Source organism: Oratosquilla oratoria, chromosome 9 (genome assembly GCF_046742065.1).
Source record: "Oratosquilla oratoria isolate Oo_2021 chromosome 9, ASM4674206v1, whole genome shotgun sequence".
Classification (NCBI taxonomy): Eukaryota; Metazoa; Arthropoda; class Malacostraca; order Stomatopoda; family Squillidae; genus Oratosquilla; species Oratosquilla oratoria.
The window spans coordinates 20,194,206-20,206,705 of record NC_134785.1 but is presented as its reverse complement, the minus strand read 5'-3'; the positions used below and the strand labels follow the sequence as shown (position 1 = coordinate 20,206,705).

Genomic DNA, 12,500 nt, shown 5'->3' with positions numbered 1-12,500 from the left:
CACCTCCTGGATGACGGGTCATCCCTGCACCTTGCCCACCGCCCTGGGTCAGAAGCAGTGTCGCAAGACACAGCACATCCACAGCAAGGCCGCTTCATTTAATCGGCGACCCCCCCTTTCCGTCCCCCCTTGCATATAAGGAGAGGACGGGGAGAAATCCCTTCGGGCTGCGTCAAAATTTACTCACACATACTACCCCCCCCCCCCGCCCATTCCTCCTCATGCAATCACAACATCATCCATATACAACCATTCTCCACTCACCTCTGTCTTCCGTCCTCTCCCTTCCTTCCTCAACAGACATTCCCCTCTTCCCCAAAGCCCCCTTCACCCCATCCATCCACCTCATCCTAGGACGTCCCCTCATGTTCACTCCCTCCACATCTGCCTTCCATACCTCTTTTACTAGTCTTTCTTCACTCATTCTTTCCATGTGTCCAAACCATCCTAATATTATTTCATCAACCCTATCTCCCAGCTCCTTTTTCACCCCTGTTCTCCTCCTCACCTCCTCATTTCTCACTCTATCCAGCCTAGTAACCCCCACCATACTTCTCAGACACCTCATCTCAAACACATTCAAACTCCTTCTCTCTTCTTCTCTTATGTTCCACGTTTCTGCCCCATACAGTGCTGTTGGCACAATCACTCCTTCATACAGTCTCCTCTTCGCATCCATTCCTAAATGTCTGTTCCTCATTACACTCTTTAATCCACCAAGGCAGTTACTTGCTTCTCTCAATCTATATTCTACCTCCACCTTCACTCCACCTTTTCCTGCTACACTTGCACCCAAGTATCTAAAACTATCCACTTCCTCCAGTCGCTCTCCCTTAATGTTCACTTCCAGTCTACTGCCACTTTCACCCCTTGTACATCTCATCACCTTACTTTTACCCACATTTATCTTTAGCTTTCTTCTATCACATACTCTCCCAAACTCTGCCACCAGCTTCCTCAATCTCTCCTCTGACCCTGCCACAAGCGCAGTGTCGTCCGCAAACAACAGCTGGCTCACCTCCCACTTTTCTCCATTTTCTTTAACCATCTCCAATCCCTGACCCACTACCCTAGCATTCACCTCTCGCACCACCCAATCCATGTATAAGTTGAACAGCCAGGGCGACATAACGCATCCTTGACGAAGTCCCACCTTTACTTCAAACCACTCACTCTCTCCATTTCTAATCCTGACACAAGCTCTACTACTCTCATAGAAACTCTTGACAGCTCCCAAAAGCTTTCCTCCTATCCCGTAAATCTGCATAACCTCCCACAGTGCCTTCCTGTCTACCCTACCATAAGCCTTTTCCAGATCCATAAAAGCCCAAAACACATCCTTCCCCTTTCCTATAGCTTTCTCACATATCTGTCTTACCACAAAGATCTGATCTACACAACCTCTACCTGTCCTAAATCCACACTGTTCCTCACCAATTACTCCTGTTCCTCTCCTAATCCTCTCAATCAAGATCCTCCCATAAGCCTTCCCTACTACACTTAACAGGCTAATCCCTCTGAAACTACTACATTGACACTTGTCCCCTTTTCCCTTGTAAAGAGGAACTATACAGGCACTCCTCCAGTCCTCCGGCACTCTACCCTCTCTCCAACAAACATTAAATAACCTCACCAACCAGTCCACCATCACTGAACCTCCCTTTTTCAGACATTCCGCATGGCATCCATCCAGACCAGGTGCCTTACCTGCTTTCATCATCTTAACAACTGCCTTCACTTCATCCTTCCTTATTTCTTCTCCATTCTCCTCACTCATCACTCTCATTTTCTTCGCATTTCCTACTGCAGCTATCTTTCCTTCCCTATCCTCCTTCACATTTAGCAACTCCCTAAAATATTCTGCCCATCTTCCCCTTACTGCCTTCTCTTCCATTATCATCTCTCCATCTGCACCTTTTACCTCTTCTTCCCTACTTGATTCGCCTCCTCTTCCTCTCTTAATTTCTTTCCAAAACATCTTTTTATTACTTTCAAAATTTTCTGTCATACTCTTACCCCATTTCACATCTGCTCTCCTCTTTGCCTCCTTTACCTTTTGCTTTACTTCTCTTTTCTTTTCTTTGGACGTCTCATATGACTCCCCCATCCTCTTTTGTAACCAATCTGTGAATGCTCGCTTCTTCTCTTCTACAACCTTCTTTGTTTCCTCATCCCACCATTCACTACCCTTTCTTCTATTTCCCCCTGTCCTTCTTGTTCCACACACCATCCTTGCACACTTTAAGACTCCCTCCTTGAACCATCCCCATTCCTCCTCCACACCCATCTCTGCTCCATCCTTTACTCCCTCCCACTCCTCCTTCAGCTTCTTTTCGTACTCCTTCTCCTTTTCCTTTTCATTCAAGGAGTTCACTCTAAGAACCTCCCTACCTTTTGCCCCTTTCCTCTTTCTCCATCTATCCTCCACTCTCAGCTTACCTTCCACCAAAAAATGATCTGATATTCCCCCACCCTCTCCCCTTAGCACCTGTACATCCTTAACTCTTCCTATCATAATTCTATTTACCACTACATAATCCATTAGCGCTCTATCTACCACCCTCTCCCATGTGAACTTATGCTTGACTTTCTTCCGAAACACTGTATTTGCTATCATCAACTCTCTTTCTAGACACATTTCCACCATCAACTCTCCACTACGATTCTTTCCTGGAACTCCACACTTCCCAACCACTCCATCGATTGGACCATTTCCCACCCTAGCATTAAGGTCTCCCAGTACTATTACATTGACATTTCTTCCTAAACCCTCTATGCACTCATTTAAATCTATCCAAAAGGCCTCCCTTTCTTCCACGCTCTTCTCACTGCCAGGCCCATATGCACTTACAAAGACCCAAATCTCCTTTCCCAGTTTCACCTTCATCCACATTATCCTTGAGGAAACCTCCTTCCACTCCACTACCTGTTTACCTATCTCCTCACTTACTAGAATAGCCACCCTTTCCCTCCCTCGCCCTCTCTTCACTCCTGATAACCTCCCACTTACACTCCCAAACTTACACTCACCCTTCCCTTTCAACTTAGTTTCACTCAAAGCCAACACATCCATCTTTCTTCTCACAAACATACTACCTATCTCTTCCCTTTTACTCTCATCTGTACCACATCCACGCACATTAAAAGACCCAAACCTTAGGGTGCTGGTCCGAGGCCCTCCAGCACCCCTTATGCCTTCACTTTTATTTTTAGGATATATGCCCCGTGGGGCTACAGGGAGAAGGATGCCTAGTCCCAATCCCCGTCCCTTTCTTCTCGCCTTTTACGATCCAAGTGGGATACTTGGTGGCAGTATTCTTTTCCCCCACCACAGGGAATTCCCCCATCACAGAAAGAGAATACTCAGGGAAATGGTACAGGACAGCAACAAGGGGTTGGGGGACAGCATAACGGAGGGACAGTCGTAGTATAACAGTGTCATCATTTCTCTATGAACAGAGTTTTCTTCTATCATAGACAAAATGATGTGTGACTCTGGTCCGTAGGGGCGCCCCATATAGACCCTAAAGTATCGACTGCATGCTACTTTGCCACAATAACAAGCAGCCAATACCCCAGACGGGGTATATAATGTGTGTGTGTGCGGGCGTGTGCGTGCATGTTGATGTATATATATATATATATATATATATATATATATATATATATATATATATATATATATATATATACATAAATATATATATATATATATTGTGTGTGTGCGTGCATGTGTATGTGCGTGCTTGTGTGTTTGCATGCGTTTGTATGGGCGTGCGTGTCTGTTTGCGTGCGTGTGTGTGCGTGCGTGTTCGTGCGTGTGTGGGTTTGTGTGTGCGTGCGTGTGTGTGTGTGTGCGTGTGTGTGTGTGTGTGTGTGTGTGTGCATGTGTGAGTCTATCGGTTAGTACCATAAAATTCAATATCAGGACTTATTTTGCTTGTCTTTTTTCAATGCTAGGAATATGGAAAATTGAGTAACGCTGATTCAACAAAGTAGCCCATTGTAGCAAACTAATAACAAAATTAGACATACAAGTGTCACGTACCATGTTTTCTAAATGAAACAATAGATAGCGTTATAAGAATATAAGTGATAACCACAAAACAAGAAGATAGTGTTTATGTATTTGAGGAAAGACTATGTATCTGTCGCCAATTTATTGAATGTATTGAGTTAGTGAATTTGATAGTTATAAAAATAAACTTGGTGAATGCTATATGAATTATGTTTGTGTGTGCAACAAGTTACTTTGAAATTGTACCTGTATATACAGCATAGAAATGATAAGCTTAAGATATATAACAAATGTAGAGTAAACGAGTTAGTAAAGCTGATAGTTATAAAAGTAAAGTTGATGAATGCTATGTAAATTATGTTTTTGCGTCCAATAAGTTACTTTGAAATTGTAGCTGTACATACAGTATACAAATGATAAGCTTAAAATATATAACAAATATAGAATAGGCGAGTATGTGTACATGTTAACATATGCATATACAGTATACACAAAGTTGATGAATCGTACATAGATTATGTTTTTGCATCTTATAAGTTATTCCAAAATTGTAGCTTTACATACAATATACAAATTATGAGCTTAAGAAATGTATAATATGTGTGTATATGCCAAGATATATCTATATGCATATATTGGTGATGCGTGGCAGGCAGGCAGTCAGGCAGGAGATTGTTTTTTCAGTCATGTTGTGTGTGCAAGTTATGACAGCTAAGAGGAGCGGGGAAGAAGATTGATTGATTGGGAAGATAAAATGAAGAGAAAAGACACAACGCTTAAGAAAAATAAAAAAAAGTGATAACTGGTGCTGCCGCGATCAGAAATCACTGTATTGATCATTATGGTTGCCGCTATTAGATTTAGAAACATTAACTACATTAGAGAGTTTTTGTTTGTTTGATAGGTTGCTTACGCACAGAAAGGAATGATGTTTTCCCTTTTGACAGTGAGGGCATACTCCAAGTACGGTAGTGCATTCATTTGTGTCATGTGCCTTGATGCACTTTTGACATCTACTCATTTCCTTGAGTTTATCCTCTCTGGCTGGCAGTGTGTTGTATTGTGTACAATCATAACTTTTATGATCTTGCTTGCAAAAGAAGCATGACCTCCAGCCTACTGTGATTGAATAAGTTCCTATTGATGCTGCTGTGTTGTTGCGTTTCGGAACTTGGTTACTATCATCAGGACGTATAGTTATCGGTTTGGTTAGTGTGACTTTCTTTTGATTTACCTCCGGAATAATTATTCCTAGAGTTTTGTCTGCACCCATAAAATCTACTAGGGTATTAAGTCCTTTAATCTGGCTTACAGTGTAGTACATTGACTTGTAAAAGTCGATGAACCACCTGCTTAATTCACCTGGGAATTTCAGCATGAGTGATTCCTCAATCAACCAACTCCCACCTTGTATATTTACACGTGGATGATGTTCCAACTGATTTAATGTATTATCTATTTCCAATTCGAAGTGTAACATGTCTCGCTTGTTATACTTTGGTGATTCAAGTTGGATGAGTTTCCTTATCAGGGTTCGAGTAACTTTCTTCTCGTCCCCGTTATGTTGCTTAAAGGATATGACCGCTGTTTCATAATCGGACGCTTGTCCCTTAAGTCCTGTGAGGTATTGCCTAGCTAAGCCCTTTATACATTGATTGAGGTAGGTAAATTTTGTACCCTCATCAATGTCGGGCCTTTCATGTACCATGGAATTGAATTGGTTTCAGAATTGGGTCCACTCTCAATGATTTCCATGGAATTCTGCTAATTTGATGTCAGGGAGTTTTGCTCCAAAACCTAGATGGCTGGGACTTACAGGTCGAGATGGGGTTGGTTGCGCCCCCTGGCATGTGACGTATTTGTCTGCCTGCACTCGTAAGTCCCGGATTTCTTTTACGAACTTTAAATGGCCAGCTAATTTCTCATCGTAGTCATTTTCCTGCGAATGGGTTAGAGAGAATTCTGACCATTTATCCACATAGGTCTCCAATTTAATTTCCAATTTATTGTTGGCCTTTTCTATACTAACATTATCATTAGTTCATTTTTCGCGCACGTTACGTGGCCGTGATAGCTTGTAATACTATTCCATCTGACTTCGTTAGCCATGATGATGGTACTAAATGGTAAATATGATTGACCTGTAAACTATGAAGCTTCTTCTTGAAGCGTAAATGACTGGCAAATAACCAATATATATTATTCATTATCATGAATGCAATGTTTGTTTATAAGTAAATTAAAATGGTAGTAACAAACATGTATTTTTGCGCAATGAACGTTGTAATGTTCACAATCCACAGGGTATCCGGTTCGAAGGACCAGCTTAAAAGAAAATTGGGCTATGCAATCTGTGGAGAATATCATGACTTCCGATAGATTTCCCTTCTCTTTTAATATGATATGTTGACGGTGTAAGTTAATCTAGGTGACCGTCCCACCGAGTTAATACTGGGATACTCTGTGTGAACTTGTATACAACTTTCAGCAACAACAAAACTACGTACCTGTGATCGGCAGGGACTCATCGAACCCTGAAAAGTACAATGGCATCACAAAGCATCATGTATCTTTGTGAATGTGTAGCCATTTCAATTATTCTATTAGTTCGGATATTTCATGTAACTCAATTTATGACTTACCGTGGCCTTGGGGCCACTTGGAAATCTTCTTCGTCTTTATTCTGGTTAATGACGGTGATGTGTGCGACGACTTCGGGCGTGGCATGGCGGATGAGGGAATGGGGAGAAGGATAAAGGTATGTTGAAGGGAATAGTTCTCTCACAGAATCCCCTCACTGGTTTAAGACACGCTTCGTCGTATATGCACTTCACACATGATATATATGAAGTCTGTGATTGGGGTAGATTCATTTCACTCCCCAGTCACGAATCACTAACTCTTTTGGTCAGTTACATGTCTTGGACTTGTCTTGTACTCAACTACGTTATATGGGGGCGAGAGGAGCCTCTCTTGGTCCCGAACGCCTAGTGACCTTTGACCTCTCGTTGCCAAGGGTCTATGGGAAGTACAACTTCACCTTACCTGAAGTGAAAATGTTGCCCAATACACATATTATATAATCCCCATGCATGGGAACTAGATATGGACAATGCACCAGAACTAATACCCAAGACGGAGAAATCACCAAGTGGTAAATAAAAAGATTAATAATGAAAATAATATGTTGGTAACTCGACATTCCTAAGAGGGGTTACACAACCGGCTCGTGGTAACTAAGGGTGTCGAGTCCTTTATATAATGCTTTATATAATGTTTTCGTATATATTAACAAAAATGATAGGCCACCTATCTAAATGGAAAAAGTAAGACAGTATAATTTGTTATGCATGCCTTCATATACTAAGTTTCTAGAATACAACTTTCATACAGCTTGATATGCTTAATTGCTGTATTTCAATCCTAATTCTACAGCTAATTCACTAAATTAACTGAGGCCGCAACCACATATGTCTATATTAATTTGTAATAATAGTCTATTTAGTCTAAAAAATGCCTCTGTCGGGATTTATTCCTGACATCCATCCCACCCAACAAGCCAACCTGTTCTCCCACCCCGCGGTGGACGGTCTCCGCCGCAATAGCCGCCATTGCTCCGGGTCGTGACGTCAAGCTTTCTTCCACGGCATATCATTGGTGTGCAAGGCAGACATTGAAAGCAGGGCGGTAGTGCCACTGGTTACCCTTGCCCCTCCCACCGTCCTCCCGCACGCGATATGACTAGTGCCCGTTGTGGGGAGGGAGGGACTGGCCGAGAATGGAAGACACAGTCAACAGGGTGGCCCCACCCTGGCTTGCGTGGTCCCACCCACCATCCTCCCACACGCGATATGATTGGTGCCCGTTGTGGGGAGGGAGGGTTGGGCCGAGACCGGAAGACATACCGTGCCCTGCCCACCGTCGTCCTACAGATGATATGAGCTGCCCCTTTTGGGGAGGGAGGGCCGGGCTGAGGCCGGGAAACATTGTGAGCAACAAAGTCACCTCACCTATTGTTAGCATGTCCCCTCCCCCCCACACACCTCACCGCCTTCCATTGCTAAACAAATGAATAAACAAATAGATCAAGAAATAATACGTAAAGCAAAACACAATGGGGCCGACGTATTCGAAGTCGTACTGTGGGGCTCCGCTCCTCTCCCACGCCTCTCCCTCGACGTTCCCCCTCTCCTTTCTTCATTCCCCCTTTTTTTTCCATTCCTCCCTTTCCCCTTCCTCTTCCCCTCCATGTCCCTAGTCAGTTTTGAAGAAATTATATAACATCGTTATTACGAAAGAAGACGAAGGGGGCCAAGTTCTTATTTTAGAACTTCCGGATTATGTTAAGAAAGCCTACGATTTTTTATATGACTCGGATACCTACGTAAAGCTCAACAAAAACCCCCTTAAGAACCTCAACTGCTGAATTTAACAAGTTCGCAAATTTTCAGTGGATAATTGCATAATTTGAAGATCACAAATTCCAAGCTCCTTTGAGGCCTATCTTTTCTAATCGAGGCTCCTCTACGAGTGAAATTTCCAAATGACTCTCAGACCTTTTGTTGGCAACTTTTCCAGCCCTCACATTAAAAATTCCTTAGATTTCATTTCTAAAATTAAAAATGTCAAAATACAGGATGCCGAGTTACTCAGTCTTGACATAACCTCTCTCTTCACTAACAGCATCCGTTTCAGGAAGAGGGCTTTCAGTCAACAAAATTGTGTCTCTTCCAATGTATTTTCTTTCCAGGACTAATCCTTTAGATAGAAATTCGGTTGCAGCATGGGCTCTGTTTTATCTCCTGTTTTGGCCAACTTATACATGGAGTACTTTGAATGCGCTGTTACCCGCCATCAAACCACCTGAGATAATGTGGTTCCGTTATGTTGCTGATATTTTCTCAGCGTGAGATGATAGGTGGGGTTCGTTTGAGATACTTCTGGACAAGTTGAACATATTATCCCCCAACATTAAATTCAAAACCGAATGGTAAGACGACCAACAATTCCCTTTCTTAGACATTTTGATTAGATGGATTGATGGAGATTTATTTTTCACAGTTTATAGGAAACCTACCCATTCAGGTAGTTATCTCCACTTTTTCAGTAACCATCCCGACAAAGTCAGGAAGAGTGTTGCCTCCGGCCTTTTTCTGAGAGCTTTTAGGATTTTTAGTCTTAAATTCCTGGACCAGGAGATTGACCTCATCAAAAGTCAACTTTCGAAGTTGACATACCCGTCCTGTTTCATGGATCAAGCCCTCAGCAAAGCTAGAGCCATCTACCATAAAACCTCAGTTCCCACCACACACCCCTCTTCCAAATATGTTTTGAAAAATCCCCTATTGTAACTCCATCAATCCTTAGTAGTAGTAGTTGTACTAATAGAAGTAGTTATAGTAGCAGTAGTGGTAGTAGTAATAGTAGTACCAGTACTACTACTACTACTACTACTACTACTACTACTACTACTACTACCACTACTACTACTACTACTACTACTACTACTACTACTACTACTACTACTACTACTACTACTACTAGTAGTAGTAGTAGTAGTAGTAGTCGAAGCAAACATTACAAAGGGAAGGGAGGAGAGGCAGAAGGAGGAACTTCAAGCACTTCTAGCTCGGCTATCGAATTGTATAAAAAGAGAATTCACGGATGCCATTACCCTGAGGTATGGATGACCATTGGGAGGGCTGCCTAACAGATGCTCCTGTGGTGTACAGTTTACTCCAGACAATGCGATGATATGCTAGCAGGGTGGATTCATTTGCATGCGACATGATGAAGTAACAGATCTCACTGCTCAAATGCTTCAGGAGGTGTGCAAGGATGTGACTATCGAACCAACATTACTCCCACTAGGAGGGGAGAACTTCAGACACCGCACATCCAACACATCAGATGAAGCAAGAGTGGATGTTAGCGCAAGAGGTTTCTGGACACGGGGACAATTGGCTTTCTTTGACATGCGAATATTTGATCCGATGGCTCCCTATTACAGAAACCTAACCATTGAGGCATCCCACGAGTATGATAAGATCAGGATGTACGAAGAGCGTATACAGAATGTAGACCAGGGCTCATTCACTCCTATGACCTTCACGACTTCAGGTGGGATGGGTCCTAGAGCAAAGGCATTCTATGCTCGGCTGGCAGAGGTGATGGCTGAAAAGAAACAACAACCAAAATGCAGCATTGTTTCATGGATGATATGTAGACTGTCATTCTCACTCCTAAGATCAGCCCTCCTATGCCTGAGAGGTACCAGGTCCCCACCGCCCAAATCAGCACATATACAAAACCTAGATTTTGAGCAGACGGTGGTTGATAGTAGGATAAATGAACTTTTGTATTAGGCATTATTAAAAAATAAATACATATATAAAAGGGTCGTCGACCACAGTCATTGGCGGGAGAGGGGCCAATGCACTGTGTCTGTGGGAGACAGATCCTGCTGCTTCCACCACACAGTTCCACGAGGATGGAAGTCGTATTAAAAAAAAAAAAAAAAAAAAAAAAAAAGTAGTAGTAGAAGTAGTAGCGGTAGAAGTAGTAGTAGTAAAAGTAGTAGTGGTAGAAGTAGTAGTAGTAGTAGTAGTAGAAGTAGTAGTAATAGTACAATAGTAGTAGTAGTAGTAGTAGTAGTAGTAGTAGTAGAAGTGGTAAAATCAGTATTAGTAGCATTAATAGTAATAGTAGTTTTACTAGTGAAAATAGTAGAAGTAGAAGTAGTGGTAGTAACAGCAGTAGTATCAGTAATAATAGTAGTACCAGTAATAGTAGCACGTGCACACGTTTTATTCAGGTACATTTTGAAGCCGCCCAACGACTACTAAACAATCAAGAAGTGACCATAAGACGTGCTGATAAGGCATCGATATTCGTTCTCATTCCTACATCCGAATACCTGGAGAAAATTGACACAATACTAGTGGATAGAACAAAGTTCCAGCCCATCCAGAAGAACCCAATCCCGGAACTAACCTCGAAGGTCAACAAGATCATGGATGTCATCAACGCGGTTGCAGGTGATATAAAATTCTGTAAATTGTCCGGCGAGTATAGACCTGGTTATTGTTATGGCAATGTAAAGACGCATAAACCCAACAACCTTCTCAGACCCATCATCAGCCAGATACCTACTCCTACATATCAGTTAGCGAAAAAAACTTAATGAACTTTTAACCCCTTTTGTCCCCAGCAGATTCAGCCTGGCATCTTCTCACGAGTTCATAGAACTGGTGAAAGACGCTCCCAGCCAGGGATTCATAGCTTCGATGGATGCTGAATCTCTGTTCACCAATGTTCCTGTATATAGAACGATAGATTTCTTATGCAACAAAGTTTACAGAAGCGGACCAGCCCCCGGACTTAACTTACTTGAAGAACACCTACGGACCCTTTTTCAGTTTTGCACCAAAGAAGTCCCATTCTGCTCTCCCCGTGGGACACTGTACCGCCAAACTGATGGAGTTGCCATGGGATCCCCCCTTGGTGTACTGTTTGCCAATTTTTTCATGAGGACTGTAGAAGAATTGATTTTTAGTCAAATTGAAAAACCTAGCCTTTATTGTAGATATATAGATGATATATTTGTAAAAACTGACTCCCTTTCAGAAATTGATATCTTGAGGAGGAATTTCATGGAGGTGTCTGGACTTAACTTCACCGTAGAGCACGGTGAAAGAGGTTCCCTCCCCTTTCTGGACGTCCTACTCAAGCAGACTAATTGTCCTTCTTTTTCTTATAGTGTCTACGTCAAAAATACTAATCCCGGACTGTGCATGAATGGAGAGAGCGAGTGTCCCCAGAGATACAAAGACACCACAGCTAGCGCCATTTTCAGAAGAGCCCTCAGTCATTGTTCTTCTTGGGGTGACACTCAAAAAGAGTTTGATCGGATCCACCAACTCCTTATCAACAATGGATACACGAATCACGAGGTCCAAGCCAATCTCCGCAGAGTGATCGACAATTGGTACAAACAAACACGCCCCTTTACAGTATAACACGAAGGGACCGCAATTAAGGTGTTCTACAAAGCTTACTTGTCTACCAAGTACAAGGAGGATGAGAAGGTTATAAATAACATAATCTATAGAAATGTGGTCAACAGAAACGAAAGTGACAAATTGTCCTTCACAATCTTTATACAAAAGATTAAGGAACAACCCCGCACCAGAACGTCAGGAGGTTCGTCAATCCCACGTAGTATAGAAATTTACATGCCCAGAGGAGGACTGCACGCCCCTTTCAGTCTACGTGTGGAAGGACGACCACCACATTATCCAGAAGAATCACCATGCACTTGCAACACGGAGGACCTAAGCAACGCCACTGGACCCAGCATCGACGCCACCTCGATAGGGTGACTATGGTAAAAAGCACCGAAGTTGTGGCAAAAGAAGAGGACCCACAGCACTTGGCCATCTTGGAAGCCATCTGGATAAAGGAGCTGCAACCTGCCATTAAT

At 42.6% G+C, this 12,500-nt stretch overlaps 1 protein-coding gene across 1 annotated transcript in view; it reads right to left on the bottom strand.

The window, feature by feature from the left end:
• The window catches only part of LOC143027997 (uncharacterized), a 14,968-nt gene extending 9,242 nt beyond the window's left edge, over positions 1-5,726 (bottom strand). The window contains exon 1 of the mRNA XM_076189638.1: positions 4,977-5,726. Within this exon, the coding sequence (XP_076045753.1) occupies positions 4,977-5,726 (750 nt within the window). The remainder of the gene's footprint in view (positions 1-4,976) is intronic.
• Positions 5,727-12,500: the final 6,774 nt, after the last annotated feature.